At 53.4% G+C, this 22,597-nt stretch overlaps 13 protein-coding genes across 13 annotated transcripts; 8 read left to right on the top strand and 5 right to left on the bottom strand.

Annotated features, from left to right (window-relative positions):
- Window positions 1-70: 70 nt before the first annotated feature.
- Window positions 71-987, top strand: PG986_004729 (uncharacterized protein; the record flags this gene model as incomplete). Its single annotated transcript, XM_066840951.1, has 2 exons — window positions 71-565; window positions 652-987. 2 exons carry the CDS (start codon window positions 71-73, stop codon window positions 985-987), a joined length of 831 nt encoding a protein of 276 aa, XP_066703578.1.
- A 623-nt stretch (window positions 988-1,610) lies between these two features.
- On the bottom strand, window positions 1,611-1,781 carry PG986_004728 (uncharacterized protein; the record flags this gene model as incomplete). Its single annotated transcript, XM_066840950.1, has 1 exon — window positions 1,611-1,781. One exon carries the CDS (start codon window positions 1,779-1,781, stop codon window positions 1,611-1,613), a length of 171 nt encoding a protein of 56 aa, XP_066703577.1.
- Window positions 1,782-2,646: 865 nt separating this feature from the next.
- PG986_004727 (HET-domain-containing protein) lies at window positions 2,647-3,744 on the top strand (the record flags this gene model as incomplete). Its single annotated transcript, XM_066840949.1, has 1 exon — window positions 2,647-3,744. The coding sequence occupies one exon, from the start codon at window positions 2,647-2,649 to the stop codon at window positions 3,742-3,744; it is 1,098 nt and encodes a 365-aa protein (XP_066703576.1).
- A 138-nt stretch (window positions 3,745-3,882) lies between these two features.
- PG986_004726 (uncharacterized protein) lies at window positions 3,883-4,500 on the top strand (the record flags this gene model as incomplete). Its single annotated transcript, XM_066840948.1, has 1 exon — window positions 3,883-4,500. The coding sequence occupies one exon, from the start codon at window positions 3,883-3,885 to the stop codon at window positions 4,498-4,500; it is 618 nt and encodes a 205-aa protein (XP_066703575.1).
- Window positions 4,501-5,147: 647 nt separating this feature from the next.
- On the top strand, window positions 5,148-6,981 carry PG986_004725 (FAD/NAD(P)-binding domain-containing protein; the record flags this gene model as incomplete). The annotated part of the gene is made up of 4 exons (XM_066840947.1): window positions 5,148-5,299; window positions 5,364-5,982; window positions 6,055-6,083; window positions 6,183-6,981. The coding sequence occupies 4 exons, from the start codon at window positions 5,148-5,150 to the stop codon at window positions 6,979-6,981; spliced, it is 1,599 nt and encodes a 532-aa protein (XP_066703574.1).
- A 268-nt stretch (window positions 6,982-7,249) lies between these two features.
- Window positions 7,250-8,004, bottom strand: PG986_004724 (uncharacterized protein; the record flags this gene model as incomplete). Its single annotated transcript, XM_066840946.1, has 3 exons — window positions 7,250-7,409; window positions 7,527-7,602; window positions 7,863-8,004. 3 exons carry the CDS (start codon window positions 8,002-8,004, stop codon window positions 7,250-7,252), a joined length of 378 nt encoding a protein of 125 aa, XP_066703573.1.
- A 1,148-nt stretch (window positions 8,005-9,152) lies between these two features.
- Window positions 9,153-9,431, bottom strand: PG986_004723 (uncharacterized protein; the record flags this gene model as incomplete). Its single annotated transcript, XM_066840945.1, has 1 exon — window positions 9,153-9,431. The coding sequence occupies one exon, from the start codon at window positions 9,429-9,431 to the stop codon at window positions 9,153-9,155; it is 279 nt and encodes a 92-aa protein (XP_066703572.1).
- Window positions 9,432-11,741: 2,310 nt separating this feature from the next.
- Window positions 11,742-12,952, top strand: PG986_004722 (uncharacterized protein; the record flags this gene model as incomplete). The annotated part of the gene is made up of 4 exons (XM_066840944.1): window positions 11,742-11,782; window positions 12,280-12,620; window positions 12,740-12,807; window positions 12,857-12,952. Coding segments are annotated over 3 exons (384 nt in total). The 3' UTR covers window positions 12,742-12,807; window positions 12,857-12,952.
- A 369-nt stretch (window positions 12,953-13,321) lies between these two features.
- Window positions 13,322-13,585, bottom strand: PG986_004721 (major facilitator superfamily transporter; the record flags this gene model as incomplete). Its single annotated transcript, XM_066840943.1, has 1 exon — window positions 13,322-13,585. One exon carries the CDS (start codon window positions 13,583-13,585, stop codon window positions 13,322-13,324), a length of 264 nt encoding a protein of 87 aa, XP_066703570.1.
- A 1,168-nt stretch (window positions 13,586-14,753) lies between these two features.
- On the top strand, window positions 14,754-16,799 carry PG986_004720 (uncharacterized protein; the record flags this gene model as incomplete). The annotated part of the gene is made up of 6 exons (XM_066840942.1): window positions 14,754-14,975; window positions 15,071-15,228; window positions 15,290-15,800; window positions 15,864-16,319; window positions 16,409-16,513; window positions 16,572-16,799. 6 exons carry the CDS (start codon window positions 14,754-14,756, stop codon window positions 16,797-16,799), a joined length of 1,680 nt encoding a protein of 559 aa, XP_066703569.1.
- Window positions 16,800-16,924: 125 nt separating this feature from the next.
- Window positions 16,925-17,855, bottom strand: PG986_004719 (P-loop containing nucleoside triphosphate hydrolase protein; the record flags this gene model as incomplete). Its single annotated transcript, XM_066840941.1, has 3 exons — window positions 16,925-17,190; window positions 17,240-17,623; window positions 17,696-17,855. The coding sequence occupies 3 exons, from the start codon at window positions 17,853-17,855 to the stop codon at window positions 16,925-16,927; spliced, it is 810 nt and encodes a 269-aa protein (XP_066703568.1).
- A 1,965-nt stretch (window positions 17,856-19,820) lies between these two features.
- On the top strand, window positions 19,821-21,323 carry PG986_004718 (uncharacterized protein; the record flags this gene model as incomplete). The annotated part of the gene is made up of 1 exon (XM_066840940.1): window positions 19,821-21,323. The coding sequence occupies one exon, from the start codon at window positions 19,821-19,823 to the stop codon at window positions 21,321-21,323; it is 1,503 nt and encodes a 500-aa protein (XP_066703567.1).
- Window positions 21,324-21,972: 649 nt separating this feature from the next.
- PG986_004717 (uncharacterized protein) lies at window positions 21,973-22,427 on the top strand (the record flags this gene model as incomplete). The annotated part of the gene is given in 2 exon segments (XM_066840939.1): window positions 21,973-22,209; window positions 22,224-22,427. 2 exon segments carry the CDS (start codon window positions 21,973-21,975, stop codon window positions 22,425-22,427), a joined length of 441 nt encoding a protein of 146 aa, XP_066703566.1.
- Between the last annotated feature and the right edge of the window lie 170 nt (window positions 22,428-22,597).

The following is a 22,597-nucleotide window of genomic DNA, read 5'->3' as shown; positions in this document are numbered from 1 at the left end:
GAACACACACTTACCGATACCATACCCACCACCACCTCCTCCGACTGCATCATACTGCCTGCCTAACACAATGGCCGACCCGAACGGAGGACAGGAAATGCAGGACCTGGACCAGATCACCTCGACCTGGCCGCGGCCCCCGCCCTTCTACAAGGACTTCACCGCCGACAACCTCGCCCGCCTCGCGGACCTCAAGCGCGAGCGCGCCGAGACGTCGAACCCGCCCTCCAACCCCGACGCCGACACCAACAACAGCAACAGAGACGATGTACTTTCCCACCGGCTGACGGGCCTGCCCGCGAACCTGCGCAACCTGCAGCCCCCCGCTGCCCCCGACGAGGGCGCGTGGCGCATCTTCGGCGACCCCTACCGCCTCGTGCAACCCCTCCCCAAACTCGAGGAGGGGGGCGAGATTCGGCCGGTCGTGGCTAATGGAGGGCTCCTAGCGGATGGGGAGCGGGATGATAAGCACTTTGACCGCGCGACGGTGCTGAAGCGGATTGCCAAGAGTTTGCTGCTGAACTTCTTGGAGCTCGTGGGGATCCTGGGGCAGAACGCCATGGACGTGAGTTTTTTTGCCTTCTCTTCTTGTTTTCGTGTCGCTATTTCTCTTGAACGTATCTAATCTGCGAGGAAACGAAAATCATCTAGGCCTCCGAAAAAGTCAAGGACATCCGCGACCTCTTCTACAACTTCCACCACCTCATCAACGAGTACCGCCCGCACCAGGCGCGCGAGTCCCTGATCGCGACGATGCAGGCGCAGCTCGACCGGCTGCGGGCCGAGACGACGGCGATCCGCGACAGCAAGGAGAAGGTGGAGCGCATGCTGGAGGGTCTTGGCAGTCTCAAGATCGATCAGGAAGAAGTTGCTGCAGCAGCATCCGCAACGACTGCTGCTGCTGATAAGGCGGGTGCTAGTGCCGGCCGCGGCATGGGCGAGCTCGAGGACGAGATGTGGGGGAGTCTTGTCGAGCCTGCTGTCTAGGGGACGGCGGCGGGAATTGGAAACGGGAACGGCGATCCGATGCATGGCGTGGGGACGTGATCGTGGGGGCAGTTATACGACTACGCTTCTTCTCCGTTTTCATGCAGCAAGTGCGGGCTGTTGTTCGTACGCCAGACTGGGTCGTGGAGGAGGGTGGTAGAGAACGGGGAGGAGATGCTGCTTTGCTATCCGTGTGTTTGGGGGTCTAACCCATGGTGATTTGCATTGCGAGGGCGTTTATATGGACATACGAAGGGCCTTCTTTTGGTTTTGTTTTTACTAGATCGTATCGCTGTCCTGGGATAGACGGGGCTACGCGACGCGACACGGCACTGCACAAGGGGGATGGACGAGGTTTTGGGTTATTGTTAATCAAATGTTTCTTGGTTGAGCTGCTGTTACAGTCTGGTATCTATCTCGTCCTGCTCGATGGGGCGGTTCTCTCGTTCTTGACGTCAATTCGTATGCTTCCTTCCCGACCGTCGGTAGCTTCCGATGGCTGCCTGGTCATCGTGTATGTCTCCTTCCAGCCATGGTTTACTCAGTTCAGGCCTTGTTTCTTCGACTGGGCCCACCGATTATACCTCGTGGTAGTGTTTGGTTGTCGATGGTGTCACCCACGTCTACATGACGGTGCAGGGGATGGGGATGCAGCAGCACTCGTAGCCGTCGCACTCGATGCATTTGGTCTTTTCGCCGGTGGGCTTGTTGACGATGCTCTCGATGGTGGAGGAGGCGGCGCTGCCGGGGCCGTTGCGGTTGACGAGCGTCGCGTGGGAGGATCCGCAGGCCATGATGACGGTTGGTGTGGTAGTTGTTGGTGATTATTTGGATTGCTGACCGCCAAGTTAGAGATGGTAGTTCAATCGAGGTGGGGAGGAGCGGGCTCAGGGGGTGTTTGTTGACGTACCAGTGAGAGCAGAGAGCGAGAGTGAGTGGCTATTGACTGATGGGAATTGGAGAAGGAGTTAGTTGAAGGAGTTTGGATCTGCAAAGAATAATAGATCTACAAGAAAGAGATGTAGTAGTAGAAACCAGATCAAGTTGTCGGATTGCGACGCATGGCCATTTCAAGATTCAAGGCGATGCACAGCCCCCGGAAAACGGGCTGTCGTCATCGCCTGTGCTTGCAAGTGCCGGGTTGCTGTGTCAGGTGGGGCGCCTGCCAGTCAGTGGTTGGACTTGCTGACATGGAGGCTGGTGGGAGGGAGGAAAGAGCACTAAAATCGCTAGAGTCTTGGACTCCGCGGTAGCGCTGAGTGTCGTTCTGCCAGTCAGATTGGCAACGACAACAACTGCCGGATTCACAGCGCCGCGTCAAGCTTGGATCATGGCTTGCGATTATGTCTTTTTCTTATTTCTGGGCGCATTGCATATTCTTGAGAGACTTGCGGGATCAATTGCAGGCGACTCTCGGTTAAGCCTTCCTTTTCGTCAAGCATGGCCGGTGTCAATGATGCAACGTCAATCTGGACATTGATGTTGCCTCGATTGGGGGCCATGAGTAGCCTCCTTTGCGATTGGCTCTCGCTAAAGCTGGGCAGTGCATCAATCAGGCCTCCAATGCCCGACTTCTAGAAGTCCAGTCTCAGCAACAGAGTTACCGCATACCTGGCCTGCATCTTTCACCATTCGCCTTTCTGGTGGCGACTCATCAACATGCGACTTCTTCATATCCAGGATCTAACGTTGAAGGAATTCGTCGGGCGTTACCCTGCCTATGCCATTCTGTCGCACACATGGGAGGATGACGAGGTTCTTTTTGCTGACATCGCCAATCTCGAGCACGCCAGGACCAAGGCTGGATTCAACAAGGTGCAGCAAGCATGCCGGACAGCCGCCAACGATGGTCTGGAGTGGATCTGGATCGATACCTGTTGCATCGACAAGAGTTCCTCGGCTGAGCTCAGCGAGGCTCTGAACTCGATGTTCCAATGGTATGAGGGCTCCGTCGTCTGCTATGCCTACATATCCGATATGCTGCCGGACGAGAATCTGGCGCACGGCTTGAAGAAATCTCGCTGGGTTACTAGAGGATGGACACTGCAGGAACTGATCGCGCCCGACACGATTCGCTTCTTCGACCGAGACTGGCACAAGCGAGAAGGGGATGGCGGTATTTGTGACATTACCCAGATCGATCCCAATGTCATCTCTGGTAGATGTCCCCTTTCGAGTATACCCGTGTGCCATCGAATGGCGTGGGCTGCGTCACGTGTTACAACAAGGATCGAAGATAGGGCATATTCCCTGTTGGGCATATTCGGAGTGAACATGCCGATGCTCTATGGCGAAGGCGGCAGAGCATTCGTTCGATTGCAACATGAGATCATCAAGAGCACGAACGATCTCAGCATTTTCGCTTGGATCCCCAGGGAAGACCAAATCATCTCGACCCAAGGACAAAGCCCACAGTTCCATAGCGGAATTGGATTACTAGCACCTGGACCCGAAAATTTCACCTATTCTAGTTCGGTGAAGCGAATCGTCGATTCTGTCTTTGACGGCGAATTTTCTGTTACCAACAATGGCATCAAGATCACGAATGAATTGAAATTGTACCAGAACAAAAATGGGGACGAGCGTGCCTATTTCTTTGGCCTAGGGCACGAAATTCGGGACGGGACCCGTAATAAGGAGTTGGGCATAGATCTGTACAAATGCGCGCCTAACATGTTCTCAAGGGTTGGTCGTCCAGAGTTATCGTCTCTCCCTTACAGCGGCCCTGCCGGGCAAACTGAGAGGCAAGTTGTTTAATTCATCACCCTGTTATATCTGCCAGTGACATAACACGTTCTAGCATGCCAAGAAATGGATATACTCTTCGTGCAGCGGATGCATGAAGCACCGTGAAAAGAGTGCTCGCTATGGTGTGATGGCGCTGATTGGCTAACAATGCAGAGATATCACCTTGTCCTCACAACCCCAGCCTCCCCCTCTGAGCAGGTCTACATTGTGGCAGAGCCAGGGCTAGTCAGAGCCCAGGGAGCACGAGAAGGTGCCTTTATTTTCAAGTTCGGCGAAGCGCACTCGTTCATACTTGATATCATCGAGGCACAGCCAAGCACACATTACGACGAAGCCCACCGCCTCTTCTTCACCCTCGGACGACCGGGGTTCGTAGGCAAGGTTCGACTGCAGCAGCGCCGGGACTATCCTAACAATGAACTGATTTCGATCATCTGCGGGCTCGACGACTTGTTGCGACCTTGGTGCATGATTGGGAAGGGCGCTGATGTACTTCTGCATGGATCCTCGATTCTGGCGGCCCAGATGCCACGACAGTACCTTGACGGTGTAGGCATCAAACGCGCAATTGGTTCCCGCATCGAGCTTCGGGCTCGCGATCATAAATGGCCGGACATCGAGATCAGCGTGTCTCTTGATACCAAGACCTTCCCTGCGTTCGGCAGTGAGGCCACGGCACGAGTCCATGTGGTGCGAGTGAGAGTTCACGGTGCACCCGCTGAGTTCAAGGCCGAAAGTGTTCACCACAATGGGAAAATGATATAAGAAATCCATCCTACGGACAATACGTATTTACCTGTCAATATTTCTCCAGCCGGTCAGTCCGACAGTTGAGGCTCTATGCAAATTTATGCTTCTTTCTTACATGTTTTACAACGATTCTATCCGTATTGGCATCTTTGCCCAATGAACTTGCGGCATGCCTTAGCGCCCAGCAAGAAGTCCGATGCTGTGTACACACTTGATTCAACGATAAAGTAACCCAATTTGGCATCTATATATCCTTCTCTACATAGAAAGATGAAATAGAGTCAATCCAGATCAATTGGCTTTTATTGGAACATTCTTCGGGTTGCTCGTCTGTTTATATGATGAAGTTTTGGTACAGTACTTACTTCGCATGCCTGGTTCAGCGCTGGTACATCCCGCCGCTTAGCGGACCGCAAGCAACCAATTTTGGCGGTGCATGGCGCCATTGCGCTTTTATTCTCAGGGGCCGCACGCCCATCCGTCCGCCCGCCTACCCACATCCCCGCATGTTCGTGGAACGAACACGCAACAGACAGACTAATAGAAGAGCCATTTGCTTTTCAGGTAAAGTAGATGATAGAAGCTAGAGTAACTCCGTTGCGTTAGATTTGATTCTTTTTCGCTCTCTCATTTCTGTTGTTTTGCTCCATCCAACCAGCGGAATGTCTGACCTGTCGCCCGTCGGCGCCATCAAGAGAGTCGCCGTGATTGGCGCCGGGCCCGCGGGCGCCATCGCCATTGACGCTCTAGCGCAGGAGAAGGCTTTTGAGAGTATCCGGGTGTTTGAGCGCCGCGAAGCGCCCGGAGGATGCTGGTAATACACCCCAATCTATCTAGCTACTGTACATTCCGAGTGCATTCTGCTGACGGACCAAAAGGCTGAGCGACGACGCGCCGCCGCCTGTGCTGTCGGATTTCGAGAGCCTAGCTAATCGGACCGCGGATGCGCCTCTGGCGAATATCCCCGCGTTCTCTGACGCAGATGGGCAGAAGGGGCAGCAGCCGGTGCGGGCGGCGAGATCGAAGCGCCATCGCTGGACTGAGTCGCACATCTACCCGTACCTCGAGACCAACGTCTCGGACGTCGCGATGCAGTTCAGCGGCGAGCCCATCGCGGCCGAGCGGAGCGCTCGCTCCGTCGCGCTGCACGGAGCCGACACGCCGTTTCGGCCGTGGGATGTGCTGCGACGATATGTGGACGGGCTGGTGCGGCGGCATGATGCCGATCCAGCCGTGGGATTTTCGTACAACACGACCGTGGAACGAGTCGAGAAGGTCGGGCGCGAGTGGAAGGTCACGCTACGGGAAGCAGTCGAAGGGGACGGAGAGAAGGATGAGTGGTGGGTCGCGTGGTTCGACGCCGTCGTCGTTGCGAGCGGGCACTACTCGGTCCCGTACATCCCCGCGATCGAGGGGCTGGAGGAGATGCAGCGGGCGCGGCCGGGGAGCGTGCTGCATAGCAAGCATTACCGCGGGCGGGAGTCTTATCGAGATAAGGTAAGCCAACTCACTTGGTACCATGAATCACCTGAGAAGAGGAAATAACTGACGATGTGGGTTCGGTGACAGAATGTGGTCGTGGTCGGAGCTTCGGTTTCGTGAGTACCCCCCCTACCCCCTGGTGTATAAGTCCTTTCAAAGTTCGCAATATGTATTGAAGCCAGATTAGCTAACGGGCAATGCGATGCGGTGTACAGTGCAGCAGACATCGCCTTCGACCTGGCCGAAGTGGCAGCCTCGACGCACGCCGTCGTCATCGGCCACACGATGAACCGGTACTTCGGCGACGGCGCCTTCAAGCACCCGCGCATCCACAAGTGCCCCTCCATCAAGCGCGTCACGGTACCGTCTACTACTACTTCCACCGCGAAAGCGCAAGTAGAGCTCGTCGACGGCGCCGTGATCCCGGACGTCGACCACATCATCTTCGGCACGGGCTTCAGCTGGACCCTTCCCTTCTTCGCCCCATCGTCCAGTTCCTCTTCGGGCAAAGAGGAGACGGGCCCGGTGCCGACGGTGCGCAACAACCGCGTCCCCGACCTCTGGCAGCACGTCGTCTGGCGCCACGACCCGACCCTGCTCTTCGTCGGCGCCGTCGGCGCCGGCCTCACCTTCAAGATCTTCGAGTGGCACGCCGTGCTCGCGGCGCGGCTCCTGGCGAACCGCCTGAGCGGACCCCTGCCCTCGAGCGAGGGGATGCGGCAGTGGGAGGCGGACCGCATCGCGTCGCGCGGGGACGGCGCCGGGTTCACGCTCGTGCACCCGGAGTTCGAGGAGTACTTTGAGACGCTGCGGGCGCTGGCGGGCGAGGGGGCGCCGGGGTTGGGGAGGAAGCTGCCGCGGTTCGATCAGGCTTGGTTCGCGGCGTTTATGGAGGGGCATGAGTTGAGGAAGCGGATGTGGGAGAGGACCAATGCGGAGGCGGCGGCGAAGGAGCAGCAGCAGGAGAAGGAGAAGGGTGGGCGGGGTCGGCATGCTGGGGATGCTCGCTTGTGAGAAGAGATTAATTGCGCTCAGAGACATAGATTCATGATGTTAGAGCGGGGTATAGGGTATTGATGCGATCATTCTGGTTGATATTCGTAGGAAAGAGACAGATGGACTATGCCATTAGAAGAGACAGACAGAAGAGAGAGCCCTCCCGCCCAATGCAGTTCCTACCCAATTCAGGAGCGCGATATGCCAGACCGGAAACCTACTCCTGCATATGCAAGCCCGCATCCCTCGACTTCACATCCTGCCATTCTACGTCTGCGAACACCTCTCATGCCATGAAAGCCTTCAGCGTGGCCGGGTTCATGATGCCGTCCTCGGTCATGCGGCCCTTCTCGGTGACCTTGCCCTTGACCTGCTCGAAGCGCGCTAGCGTCGGGACGTTGTTCACGTTCCACTTGGTGCGGAAGACGTTGGTGCGCTCCCTCCATCTGGGGCAATCATCAGTATTATACTTCCTCGATCAATTCAGAGATACCATCGATGAACCCGATCCGGATATACGAGGTAGTATGCGGAAGGGGTGTAGAAGAAAGGGGTGTACGTACTCTGGCCTCTGTCCGACTTCAACGAGGCCTACTGTAGGCGCATCATCGGCGGCGAAGGCAGCCTCAATGTGCGGCACTGTGTATAGATTAGCTACAATCTGTAAAGAGATGATCCCAAATCAGAGGCCTAGAGATATAGATCCATCTCTTCCGTTGCGTGATCAGAATGCACAAGTCGCACGTAGATTGGCTTCGTCGGCCACAAGAAACAGCAGCCTTTCGAGAATACAGCGTGGCGGGACAAGCGAGTGTTACAGTCTTCCCACTACCGACCACCGCACCCTCATACGCACACGAAACTAAAAGATGGACAAATGAATCTGGCCAGAAACTTACACGAGGCTCGGACGTCGGGACACCATGACTCGCCGGTGGCGGGGTCCTTGGACGCGATGAAGAGGAGGAAGACCGGTTTCGGCGAGTCGAAGGTCAGAGCCTCTGGCGACTCGGGCAAATCGAAGCTCTTGAGGATAGGCATCTTGATTCCCTGTTTGGTAAATATGTTTTGAGGTTTTGTAGGATCGGCGTCGTTGTTCGTTGGGGTCGTCAAGGTGTTGATGGCCCGGAGTTGAGGAGTGTGTGCTGTTTGTCTGGATACACCGCCGCCGGAGGAGGGAGGGAAAAGTGGACTAAAGAGCGGAACGGACGAGAAGTTTCTCGCGATTTCCTTCCTCCACTCGCTCAACTGTACGGGAGAAAACGAATGATGAGGGCGACGGTGCATTTTCCTCCTCCCCAACGAAGAAGACGGGAGCAAGCACCTAGTATTTATGTTGCTGCCCATGATCAGGCATGGACAAAAGAAAACGAGTGCCGTTTGTCTCGTTTGTGCGTAACACCCGATTGCTTCTTTCGCTCTCTAGCCAAGACAGAATGACAGGCCACCATTCACTTTCTTCCCGCTCGTTAGAGTAGATTTAATGTATCTGCGATTGCACTGCTTGATGTCCCATTGGCTCCCCAAGCTCCCCAGAAATGGCACCTTCTAAATGCAGTAACAATTGGGATGCCAATTCGGGAGAAGCATTGAGTCGGGTGGGAGTGAGTGGGGATTGATTGGCAATTGGAGGATCTGCCCAGATTGCTGGCGGCATGTGCAGCAAAAGCACTTAGCACGTGGTGTGGTCCCCTGGAAAAAAAACCCCCAGGACCCCAAGACCCCTAGCACCTAGGGGTCCCCTGCCCCGGGGCCCCTGTTTTCGGGGGGTTGCGACGCCGCAATTGGAAGGAAAATAAAAACCCTCGACAGGGCTTGTGACCAACCAACTGCAGCACGATTGCCATTTTCGATGCTAGGTGGCCTTTCGCATCTTCTAGCAATCTAGCCATTTCTCGGCGTATTAGTAAACATGGGAATATATGCAGGGTTGATTAGATATGCCTCCTTTGTTGTGTGTGCATATCTGCTGCGAGGGGCAAGCAAGCAAGAACCTGCCATCGTCAATCACCCGCGCTCTTTGGGCCACCCGCGAGCGAGGCAAAAGTAGTTTTGCTTTCTGCATATTCAAACCATCATTAACAATCTGGTCATCTAAATCAAATTAGCAGTCTTGTTGGCACCAGTGCATCGACTCCATCTGACCATGCCGACTCGTGTCCAACCAACGCCGCATGAAATGAAACATGTCAATCAAGGCACTTCGGTTCGTAATGCCACCGCCCTTGCGATGACGCCGCTGCTGCAAGAATCCGAGAATCCTTGCTCTGGCCTAACGGACGCTGTGAAGTGTAGCACTCCTGCGCCATCCTCACGAAGATCCGCCGCTTGATGTCAGTGTCCGACATCATCAACGGCCAGACTCCGGATCTGGGCGTTCCACCTTCGGACGAGATCAACGTCAGCCGTTGTTTGCCGGTCGTGAGACGTGACACGACGTTGGCGTCTGCGCCGCAGGACGTGGGCATGTTCATACTGTTATATAATTAAGCTTGAAGACACAGATCCAATAGCCACATACGCCACCATTGCTAACCTACCCTGCCGCGATATAACACGATGGCTTCCCTGCTGCATAGAGTTCCGGGATGAATGAATGCCCTCTCCGCCAGACGCGGAACATGTATGCTTTTAGCGGTGAATATACAAGCCAAACTAGATGCGCCTCGCAAAGTTCCGCCCCGATTGGCGCTCCTGAAGGTTACTGGTAGCAATGATATCCAAGAGAAACTCAAACCTTCCCTTTACTCCTGGCTCTAGGAAACGGTTAAACCTGTAGCGCAAGAGTTATAGCTATACGAGCTGCACTCACGCAACGTGCATATACTTCAACTGGCGCTTGGACCTAGTGGCGGTACTAACAATTTTGCTCCTGGCGAGGGAAGATTGTAATGCGTCACTATTCCTGGCTTGATTGACCATGATGTCGTAGAACTTGTGGTTTTCCACGCTGTTCAAGTTCCGGGGAAACAGTCCGTAGTAGAAATTTGCATCCTCTGTCAATGAATGTTGGGCAGAACTAGGGTCTGAGTAGTTCGAATCTCCTTTTCCACGGACTCTGGAAGGATTGGTACATTTCATCATCGACTGATGTGCTACTGATGTTTCTTTCGACTTGATATCCGAAGAGAATATAGACAAAAGCGAGAAACCGGCAGTATTATGCCCGGTTTAATATCGTGGTTGATTCGCATTCTCTTTGGTAATTGGCCATCAGGCAGATAGGCTTTGTGAAAGCCCACCCCCTATTGACTTTCCTGAGGTTTGGAATGCCCACAATGAACATAAACCTTCGTGGATTCTTAAGCCACTTCGTCCCTGTCTTGGTTCAAAGGGCAAAAAGGCCTCACTGACACCCGTTCACCCTCCCAGTCCCAATTTCCAGACATCTGTTCCAACCGTAGTGGTGTAACGGGTAACATTAAGGTCTCGCGCATAACTGTTCAAACGTATTGCTCTTTAAGGGAGCCGCAGGCGCTTCGAAAACTCATCAACGGCAAGTCCGGTGCGATAAAACAGGCTACCTTCGACGACGGTTGGCGGAAAGATGGCTGGTGCGACCAGCTGATCGGAGAGAGAGCTTCAAGGAGGTGTAAGAGGAAGAGGAAGAGGTCAAAGCCAGGGGATGAGCCCACAGGCACAAACCTGGGCGGAAAGGGGCGGCGGGGATGCAGGGAAGGGGCGCAGGGGAGGCCAACCACAGTACTAGACTTCGCTAGTCCACAACAATATACACCAAACAAAATAGATGCAGTTTAACCTTATACCTAGGAGGGGCAGCTCTGGGTTTAAGACCCAGCTCCGGTATCCCTTTTTATTGCTCTCCTGTGTTTCTTTCCCATTCGTTTTAATCCTATAATCTGCCCAATATAATCTGCATATATCACTGATCTTGCGGTGAAATAGCTCAAGTTGCCTAAAAATAATCCCCATCCCGGGAATCGAACCCGGATATTGCTGCACCTGTAAACTCAGGACCGGAGTTGTTTACACTCCAGCTGCGATTCCGCATGTGTTACCATTACACCAGACGGGGCAGTTATTTGATGTTGGGAGGAAATAACCAAAATTGGCATTATTATGTAGCCCTCCTTTCCCTTGGTAGACCGTAGCTTAATTTTTGTAGCTGCCCGAAATAGGCGGACCAGGCCGCAATCCCCACTGGAGGCGGCACATGCGCGCACTGTTGCTGGCAGCAGTGATTCTTGATCAACTTTTCTTTCTTCGAGAGCATTAGTGTGGGTGTATGTTCTGCGTGGCTGATGGTCATGTTATTGCGGAATCACTCCTCCACCCGCACCATATGACATCCGTTCTGACAGTTGACCCACGCCCTGGCTGACACCTCAAGAATCTGCGACAAACCCTTGAACAGGTGATACATTTCCTACTCGTCACGATGAATCAATTCAGAGAGACGATGCAGGTACCAGCGAGATGCATAACCCATTTCCTGCTGCGTGGACGCAGGAGGTACGAGACCAAAGCATCAGTATCATAACATTGTGTTTTTGTCGCGGCCTTCAACACGACATCCAGCGGCAAATATGACCCAAGCTCGGCAGACATGGTTGTACCAACCTAAAAGGTAGGCAGGCAACGTTGGTACAGCTGCTTCCTGCCTCTAGTCATCTGGCTATTGCCCACTGCTGGTATTGACCGCCTGTCTTACCAGAAGCACCCATCGTCTTAGCAATGCCAGAAGGAAGCTTTCGCCTGGAACGAGAGTTTGACCTTTGGCAGGGCCACTATCCCCGCTCACTGCGGCGAAAAAGATAATGCTTGGCAAAATCCGCAAGAATTTTGTTGCTATGGGTGAGTAACTGGACCCCAGCAAGCAGCTTGTTCGCTCTGCCCGATGTGAATCAAACTGGATGTTTCAATCGCAGCCCAGCCTCTCGTACTATCGCGTCCATTTTCAGCGACCCCCATATTGACACCAAAATCTCCGACAATTAGACACGAAGCGGTCTTCGAGACGAAATACCTACTTGCACGCATGCCGTACAGCTCGACACATTTGTTGGGCTATCCCAAGCCAAAGGGTGCAAGTACACAACAATGTCCTACCATTCGCCCAATAGGGAGCCGCGACAAAACGATCAAACGCCCGGATTGATCGTCTTCATACCTCTAAGGGACGAATTCCAAAGTATCTCTGAGCATGTCCCACAACAGATCATACGTGCTCCTGGATCTTGCCGTCATACCCTTGCCGCTACTGGCCCCAAGAACCTGATGACCTTTGGCACCGCCTCATACGCCTCGACCGACTTGCGGAATTGCCATGGGATCCGGGCCTCTAAGTTAACATAGCTATACAATCCAATGGAACATCCCATCCACGGACGACCTTCGCAACGTTGGCGATGCTCATGGGTACGAAGCCTACTGTATGTGCCGCTCCAACGTTGACAGTGTCGCTGGACATGGTATGTTCGAAACGCTAGCTGCCTTGAGTGAACTAGAGGAATTGGCAGCTAAGGCTATGTGTGATAACTTAGGTGTCGAAAAAGTGCTCAATCAGCCCACTCTGTCCGACCACAGGCGCCGGGTTCCACGTGGCAAACTTCCTTCCCCTCTAAGCTTCGTCATCTCCAGCTTGAAGCCCGATGGAATGCTTCAGCCTCCCATTGCGTCAACTGATACCGGAAGTTGTTAGTGTGGTTGGCACATATAAGAAGGTTACCATTGAACTTGGAACTTCGAGGCGTCTGAGCTGGTCTAGTTTTGTTGGTCGAGTGCAAGGAAACTGGCCAAACGCTACACTCACCAGGAGTTCGTCGCCGAGGTGCTGATCCTGTCGCACGCGACGACAATCAAGGCCAAGTACCAGACAATGCTGTACGTGGGGCATGTGTCACCTACCTGTACGATTATGGATGTCAATCAGCCATTCATCCAAACGGGTGACGGTGCCACGGTCTCGTTTCGTTCTGCACAGAAGCCCAAACAGCTCATGCACGGGGACCAGTTGCTAAACCACTAGGGCCGGACCAAGTGGCTTAGTATTGCCAAAGCCATGGGTTACAATACCAAGGGGCCGTTCGTGGCGACGATGGTTGACAAGAGCGAGCAGTAAGGGGGTTGAGCAGAGCGGCGGGACGACATCTAGGCAGGTCTCGGTTGGGGCTTGAAGTGCCCAGGACCAAGTAGATCGTCAAGCCGCTGTGGGTGCGACTCAACACAACCACTTACCCCAACGACGGCGAGCGAGGGCGACCAGCAGAATGACGAGGAAGGGGAATGCAGCGGGTGCAGCATCTGCGCAGGTTTCGGTTGGGGCTTGAATTGGCCATGACCGAGGGGTACAGGGCCCTCAGGTCAATGACATATGGCTAGAAAGGGTCAGCAGCACCTAAATTCCGCTCGACATCTGCGCCGCCCTGACTCCGATTATGCACATAATGTACCACCACCAAGTGACGAAATTCAAGCCGGCGGCGATATATGCCAGCACCAGCCATGTCGCCATGGTTGCCATGTAGTGTGGCACCCTGCTGGAGCGGAAGATCCAGGCTGAGATGAAGTTGCTCGTGTTGCCGACGCCGATGATGCGGGCGGAGCCGAAGGCCTTCTGGAAAGTTGTCTCTAGGGTGAGGTAGGTGAGTCCCCAGAGCATTGCCATCGACGTGTTAGCTCCCTTGCATGCGAAGTAGGCACGAGTAACTGTATGCCCGGGCTGAAGCAGTTGGTCTGGCAGAGGACTGCGTAGTCGGTGTTCTGCGTAGAAGTCACGCAATAGGCAGTCCGCTCAATTACGAAACTTCTCAAACGATCAAGGAAGGGAAAAGTAAATATGGAAATGCTCACCACTAAAACAGAACCGGAAAGCGCAAAGCCGCAACAGTGGTTAAGCCGGTCCGCGCACCACCCGACCAGCGGCGACAAAGAACGGGGGCGACTTGGCCGTGAGCACAGTCGCTAACCTCCGAGTTTCATACTTGCTGATAATCAATTTTTTTTTCATCAAGGGATCAACAATACGGTCCTGTGGGATGAATATACACTGTGCCTTAGCTTGGAAAATGTATGCTTCAATCGTTCCGCTTGGGCCTGGGCATGCATAAGATGCCCGGAATGCACGCATCGAAATCTGAAAAGTATTTATAGTAACGACAGGAGACCCGGAATGCTTCTTGAGAAGAGCCGTGTCGTCGCGGGTGAGGTGCCGGATCCCTGGTGTTGCCGCGCTCCTATTGGCTGGCTGGCTTTGACGTGATATTGCACCATACTGACGCCGCCCAGATAGCGGGGGTCACGCATCCCGGATGGGTTGCAACAGCCCAAAACGAGGGACAAGGATATTTATGGAGAAGATGATCACAGAATCGGCTTCAAGAACGCGTCTTCTGCTGAATTCGCCTGAATGCTGCACAATGTCGCTGGGATCGACTGGCTGAACCCTGTTCGTCGAATGGCATCATCGCGGTTTTAATCCACTCCCTCGGGTCCAAGGTTGTCCTCGTTTAATAAAACCTGCATATCCATCAAGATAAGAGAGTCGGAATGGGAATATATCATTGGCCTCGGTTTTCTCTTTTGGTGTGGCTATCCCACGCCCCTGCGGGATAAAGAACATGTTAATCCTTGACGCCATGGTGCATGAGAAGCTGGGTTTTGATGTAGCACCCAAGAAGAGACTGGCGACTTATAAGACCATGAGGCCATACCTCCCTCCATAGCTACCTCGCGTCTCCCTTGAACTGCTTGTCTCTTTGTCAATTGGATTGCGCCCGTGACCTGCTTCTGTGCTACCGACCTTGATCCCCGACGAACCCTGCGCCGCGATGGCAGACGACCACAAGACCCCGCGGAGTGTGAACTCCAACAGGGAAACCGATTCCGCCAGCGACAAGACGCCCCTCTCAGCTCGATTGGGAAACGCGGATGCTTTTGCAGGAGGAGGTGATATCCGATTCTACGAGCCCATACCCGAATATGAAGGCTATCATCGATACGATCCGAAGGAGACATGGTCGCCCCAAGAAGAGAAACGGTTGGTTAGAAAGGTAAGCTTTCCATTGCTTTGCTTTTTCATTGTATCACCAGTCAATCTTGAGAAGGCAATGCTGCCCCTTTCGCCAGCTCTCTGACACCATGACAGCTCGACTACAAGATCTGCTCCTGGACCTGTCTCATGTTCTTCGCGCTTCAATTGGATCGAGGCAACATCCAACAAGCTCTATCGGATGGAATGCTGAAAGACCTGGGGCTGTCAACCAACCAGTACAATACGGGCATGACAATCTTCTACCTATGCTTGTGAGTATACCCACCTGCTTTCATCCTTCTACTATGTAAGTAATTGGCTAACACCATATAGTCTTTGCGCAGAGCTCCCATCCCAGATGATCTCCAAGAAACTCGGCCCCGACGTCTGGATCCCCATTCAGATGACCTCGTGGAGTATCGTCGCGTGCTGTCAGAGCCGCTTGACCGGCGAATCCTCCTTCTGCGCGACGCGCGCCCTGCTGGGCCTGATCGAAGGTGGCTTCATCCCCGACGTGATCCTATACCTAAGCTACTTCTACAAGTCCCGCGAGCTGCCCCTCCGGCTCAGCTTTTTCTGGGCGGCTTACATCTCCACTAATATCGTCTCGGCCTTCCTCGCGTACGGCATCCTCCGGCTGCGCTTCGTCACCGGTTGGGCTGGCTGGCGCTGGCTGTTTGCGCTCGAGGGCGGATTGACGGCGGCTATTGGAATTCTGTCGTGGTTCTATCTTCCGCCTTCGCCGACAGAGACGGCTAGTTGGTTCAGGGGTAAAGATGGTTGGTTCTCTGAACGGGAAGAGAAAATCATGGTAAACCGAGTTCTCCGAGATGACCCAGGGAAGGTAAATGCTCTCCTTTTACTAATGGCGCCCTTGATGTGTTGAGCTGCTAACACTATAACGTAGGGTGGCATGCACAACCGTCAAGGCTTGACCCTGAAGCTGCTCTGGGGAGCCCTAACCGATTACGACCTCTGGCCGATCTACATCTACGGGCTGGTCTGGAACATCCCGTCGATGCCCATCACGGCCTACCTGACCATCAACCTAAAGACGCTGGGCTTTGACACGTTCCAGACCAATCTGCTCACAGTCCCCGCGTACTTCCTCTTCCTGGTCCAAGTTGTCTTCTGGACGTGGGTCTCGGAACGCATCAACAACCGGTTCTTCTGCGTCCTCGTGACACAGATCTGGTTTCTGCCAATGGCCATTGCGCTGGAGGTCTTGCCGGCGACTGCAAGTCCGTGGTCTTGGTATACGTTGAGTATACTCATGATTGGGCAAGTCTTCACTGGCTTTCTTCTATTCATGCGAGTATCTGCTAACAATAGAATGCACAGGCACCCATACACACACGCGATTGTAAGTCTAAAATCAACGCCGTCTTTATATGTTTCTTTTTTTTTGGCACCGGGAAGTTCCATCTGGAGCGTAGGCTAACTCTGCACCAGTTGGTCGCTCTTACGTCACGCAATGCGGGTACCGTCCGTACCCGGACAATTGGCAGCGCCATCTACAACATGTGCGTCCAAGCCGGAAACATCATTGGGTCAAATGTGAGTTGAATGTTGTGTACTTTTACTATGCTCGTTTCTGACTAGCCATTGCCACTAGATCTACCGCGACGCGGACCGCCCCCTGTACCGAACGGGCAACAAGGTGCTATTGGGCCTCATATCGTTTAACATCGTCTGGGCGGTGGGGATGAAGTTCTTCTACATCTGGAGGAACAAGAGCAAGGAAAAGGTATGGTCGGCCATGTCGCGAGAGGAAAAGGATCATTACTTGAATACCACCAAAGACGAGGGCAACAAGAGGCTGGACTTCAGGTTCGCCCACTAAAAGCGGAATTGCGGCATCGAAAGACCGTCGAAAATAGACGAGCTACTCGACTCTATATACAATGCACTCGAAGAACCTGGTGATAAAAGCCTTCATCCCAGATCGCAACATTTCTTCTATCCACTTTATCGTCGCCACATATTTAAGCTGGCGTAGACTCCGGCGCCGACGGTAGAAAGGATGCCCATCCACATCAGCCCCAGCATCCCGAACGCCTTGGCTGCTGTTGCGTCTGCAGCCGCAGCGTCGTTGACCTTGGGGAAGGGCTCGTCTGGAACTGGCTTGTCCAAGAATTTGCATAGAGGCTCCCAGCCTTCCTTCAGAGACATGACCAGCAACTGCTCTTTGGGGACCACAGACTTGACCCAATCTTGGTAGGCCGGTAGGAACTCTAGCAGTTGAGGAGTGAAGTTAGCAAATGTTTTGGTCCTATCGCAAACCCACAGCACTGAGCAGCTCACCCGGACCAAATGTATGATGATCATACGAATCCCCCATCAGCAACCGAATCTGCCGCGCAAACTCAGAAACCATGACGGGCATCCACCGCAAACCCGGATGGATGCAGACCACTAGCGGCAGCCACCACCCCTCGATGTGGCCGAACACACCCTTGAGGCTCGGGTGCCACTTCTCGGGCTCGCGCGTGACGAGAACCACTTTCACGCCCGGGTGCAGCTCCAGCAGCTCCTCGAGGAACCACAGGCACGGCACGTCGGTGCAGCCTACGAAGCCGCGGATGCCCTCGCGCACGAGCTTGAGGGTGCGCTCGCGGTCGCCGGCGCGGCGGGTTAGGCAGGCTCCGCCCCATTTGCTGCCGAAGTCTTGTTGATGGAAGTTCCAAGTCAGCTGTTATACTTGGTATCTGGTTCGGGGTCGGTGTGTCAGCGCTTTACCTTTTCCGTTGGACACCATGTGCGATCCGCCGTGGGCGACTGGGCCGTCGAGCAGCCTCTCCAGAGCCAGCTGCATGGACGAGGTGCCTGTCCGGGGAAATCCGGCACCTATCACCCGCAAGCTCTTGGAGTAGTCGGGTTTCGATGGCACGCCACCCATTTTGACTTGCTTTTTGTAACTGCTGCTGAAAATTGAATGGGGAGCTGTGCACCAGACGGACGCCACAGCTCAAGTATTCACCACGACCACCATAAATCAGGAGATTATTCAGGGGCATTACACGTTTTGGGTATAGCGGTCTACCCATAAAACTGGACAATAGGTGCCATTTCGGGTAAAGTCGTATACCGTGCCGCACACCGAAGGCTTGGAACCAACCAATTGATAAAGAGACTCAGTAAGAGACTCAGTAATACAGTGGGCAAATTGCAACATTAAACGCTTGGCACCAGAGAATTCATTGTCATCTGCGCCTCTTCGGGTTTGTCGCAGATCGCAAGAGTCTCCCCGAGATACCGCACCTATACGTATTTTAGGCACCAGTAGTATTAAGCTCGAATAACCAGACCGTGCCTCAAACAGCTGGTCAGATTGTCTTAACCCAAGCACGTAAGGATAGGCAAAAGTCTGTCAAGTCCGTGGTGGAGCCGCCGTACAAACCCATAATACTTCTTTTAGCTTCGTCCGATAATCGAATTTATCTCGCATAGACCAACCGACCCGCGCCGTATTGCGGATACTCAAATCGGCCCGGCGCTAACTGTAAAGCAACGACATCGCAAGTAGTTGTGGAGAAGTAACACTCGATTGCTACACAACGACTCCAAACAACGGCTGCAGTATGCAAGGAAATCTAGCAGCCGCACCAGCCAGCGTCGAAAACGAGTCGCGACGACATATGAGAGTTGATTGGCAGTGAGTAATCGCTGTGGGCAAAGCATTTCCCAGTCGAATTAGTGAACTTCCAGAGCCACTCAACCGCGGTGGCGACTAATCAAATTGTGTTCCAGGAAACACCACGCACGTATGCGATGCGACAAACTTTGGAAGGAAACCGAATACATTCCAAACTAATCGAAAGCCCCAATTGTCCAACTGAGGCTATTGACTTTCATGCATCCATCGCGTGTTATGTGCGGGCTCAAACAGATTGACAAATTAGCTAATGAAACTAATGTTTTCATCGCCAAACACTTAGTACATGTATCTCCTGTGAACTGCCTCAACCATATCATTCAACAGCCTCTATGGCTCCCTGCGCCCTTCTTGCGATATACCGACCATTACTCGACGCGGCTGAGAGTGTAATGGCGTTTCATCAGTGTCCAGCCTTACTGGGGCAAGAATCAGTCTGCTTGTATTTCTATAGCTGCTGTCAGGTACCCAAGTGTAAGGAGTGGTATACCTTCACTCATCCGCTTTTATACATAAGCAGTATGAGTATGCCTTGCTTAAAAAAAGGGCAAAGGAGACCGACAAAGAAGGCGGTTTAAAGAGCAGGGCTCCCAGAATTATAAAAGCGGCTCGGTGATTAGCAAACAACATCCTTGGTCTGGCATCAAATGATCACTTACACCAATCGCTAATAATGCATTACCTGGTGGGTTAGACACGATTTATCATCTACGCCGCACTTTGAACTGCATCAGATCGTTTCCCTCTGATAAATCACCTCTCTTTCTGGTCATGGCAATATCGAGGGACACGATGGTGGTGGTAAACCGGCATGGGCTGGCTTTGCCCCCTATTGGAATACTCGACATGATCTTCAATCAAGAAATTAAGCCAAAAATAGCCCGAATGAGGGTAGCCTTGACGTGCAAGTTCCTCTTTAGGTAATTAGGATCGCGGGATTTCATCAAAACCTTGTCCACAGATGACACGAATGCCCTACTTGAGAACCTGGAAAGAGACCTGACAAACCGTTTCTTTTGCTTTTGGTGCGGACGCCTTCACCCACTCCGTCCTTTGGAAATTAAAGGTTGGAGAGATCAAGACTACCCCTATCTCTACTGTGGCCCGTCGAAGATCGAGTACTGGGATAGCTACAAGCTCCTACGTCCTCCATTGGTCCTTCCAACATACGCGCGGCCTCCACTTATCGAACCACGATACCCAGCGGAAATGATGTCATACTTTGATAACCCCAGAGCAAAGTTGATCCGGTGGCACGCCAAAGAGTTCAAGTGCAATTACTCCTCCTGGACGCCACGGTTCCGGGGACCCGAGATATTCTTTCACGAGGCACGACAGGTTCTGAAGCGCCATAACCAGGGTGAGCCCTTCGGCCTGCCCTTGAGCGTCTTGCACCGTCGATTCCATTTTCAAAAACGGTTGGACTTGCGCGGCTACGACGACTTGGGCTTCACTGATCATTTTCGCGACGACGTTGCTTCCGAGCCGACAGAAAAGTTCAATAGAGAACAAGCTCGGAAGCAGGCGGAGTCACTCGCGAAAACAAAGGACGCGGAAGATGAAAAGGGCGGGGAAGACGAAGAAGACGACGAAGCGGTGGAAAGCACCGATCAAGACGTGCCGCGAACCCTTTGGACTTTCACGCACGAATACGACGCCAAGGTGCTAGAAGGAGAAATTTTCATACGGCGGCGGCACCGGATCGTAGGGCCTGTTATAAGCTCTGATCTCAATAGGAGGCGTCTCCAATGCGCAGGTTTTGCAAGACTCCTGCACGGCCTGGAGCTTCCTGTTTGCAAACATGAGTTTTGTCGGTCGACCTGTTTTGAGGGGCAGACATTTAGCAACTTGTTGGATGAGTATCTGGAAGAAGATTACGATTTTAAGCACGCAGAGCACTTGGCTCGCTTTGAGATACTAGAGTCGGTCAAGGACCTAAGGGGATCCATTGTCGTGAAAGATATTGGCAGGATTCCATCCTCTGTCACTTCCGACTACCTCTTCCGCGACACTGAGGAGGAAGACCCGGATCGAATACTCCAGCGACGACTATATGGGATCGCCTCGCTGGGCCCGCCAGGTCTTCGCCAAGGCCGGAAGCGCCGCTCGCGGGAGGATCGGCGCTCTTCCCGATCCCATAGAGAAAGCATAGAAGTATATGACTCTGACTTCATCTCATATCCTGCGATGTCCAGGTCATGTACCAAATGCTGTACCAATTTTACACTCGCCATTTCCGGCTTCGTGGCCCAGTCTTGGTGGGCATTGGAGCTCGTAACCTATCATAACCTGGGTGACTGCAGGAGCCCAACGGAGGGTTTGTGGCATGTGTTCAACGCGGTTGGATCCGAGGGCCGCTGCGGTTACCCGCCCGGTGTCATTCGCGACCGCTGGTACGGGGTTACAAAGGAAAACATCCTTGACGACGAAACTTGGCAACAGAACAGATGCGCTGAAAAAGTACGCTGCTATGGACGCCTCCTAGAGGGAAGTGGCAATCAAGCTGAAGCATATGTGAGATCTCGGCGCGGGATAAGAATGGACAGCCGCGGATGGGATATGGGCCAAGGCGGTTGCGTTCCGTTTGATGAATCCTCAGAGGTCGAGATGGTTGTGAGAGGTGCTTGGCATGGCTTCGTTGGACATTGGTCCTACGCTACCTTTTGTGCACCACCCTCTGGCTACGAAGATTCATCAGGTGAATGGGAGTAGTAACCAATAAAGGCAAACTACGGGTAGCGCAATGGAGTACCAATGCTAAAGAAGACGCAGTATCGGCGAGAAATTAAGCTGTTTCTTGCCACAATCTAGGGAAAAGGGGATAAACAAAGGTGAAATAGCATATCTAGTGATTGAGTACTCGCTTGTCCTTATGATTATACCACTGGATTGCCTTATTTGCGGCAGGACGGGTGTAGTTGTTTAGTGGCCCGAGTTTGGCCCTTCTGTGCTTGTTGGATCAAGCGGCAATGACTGACATGACGCAGCAATGAATGGTACAAACAGACATCGCACCCCAATGCCTATATTACTTTTCGCGACTTTGTGTCTATAAAGTTGGATAGGTCCTTTGTTGGACTTGGCTAGGGATGCTGTGACTCTGCTTTTCTGCCCCATTACACTTGGTCAACATCTGTATGATATGCTTAGAGAGCATACGGCTGACGATGAGTACCTACGTATCTTGTGGTATGTGCTCAAGGGAGTATCACTACTGTCAGTAAGCCTATCCCCTTATTGTACCACCGTAGGCATCTGGTTGATCCAGCACAAGCTTGGCTTCTCATGACGGCCCGGTGGCATTCCAATCAGTCATCTGGTAGAGGTCGCCGTGCAGAACAAGCTGCGTCTCGTACAAGCCATGATACCCTACCTTGAGTCCCGACTGAGCCGTAAGACGTACGAGCGTATTCTGATGCTGGCTTTGCACGCTGCGGCGCGCGGCTGGATGACCCGCGAATCCATTGCCTCTCTAGGCTACGAGAACGACGACACGGCCGCGGCACCGTTGCCCTCTTCGACGGATACGGGAAAGTCCTTGGCACTGCCGGATTCGAGTTCTTTGACGCGGTCGTCCCCAGACACCCCGAGCTGGCATGTAACCCGAAATAGCTGAGCGCCGGCCAAGATTGTTACGACACAGAGGTGAAGGGCCTCTCGAGAGCTTTTACCGCCGCCCTTCAGGGTTGCGACCACACCGAATGCTTCGCCGTCGTATTTCATGTTGCGGATACTCTGGGCGGCGAGACTGTCGATGAGTTACTGGGCAAGGCTTTGGAGAATGCGGAGAAGGAGCAGCGGGCCGTTACTCCCTAATTGGACCAAAGCAGGATTTCAGCACGGCTTGACGTACTGTGTTGGAGTTTGTGCTATTATTGACAGATTATTAGAGGCACTTTTGCAGGGCAGGCGGATCAGCTGCTGTCTGAAATTGGCCAGGCATCTCGGGTATTAGCTGCTGAGATTCTGGGACTGTCCATGCGGCG

The sequence above is a fragment of the Apiospora aurea genome, assembly GCF_038362705.1.
Source record: "Apiospora aurea strain CBS 24483 chromosome Unknown utg000003l_segment0_segment0, whole genome shotgun sequence".
Lineage (NCBI taxonomy): Eukaryota > Fungi > Ascomycota > Sordariomycetes > Amphisphaeriales > Apiosporaceae > Apiospora > Apiospora aurea.
The sequence above is the reverse complement of the archived record's forward strand: the minus strand, read 5'-3'. Positions and strand labels throughout refer to the sequence as shown.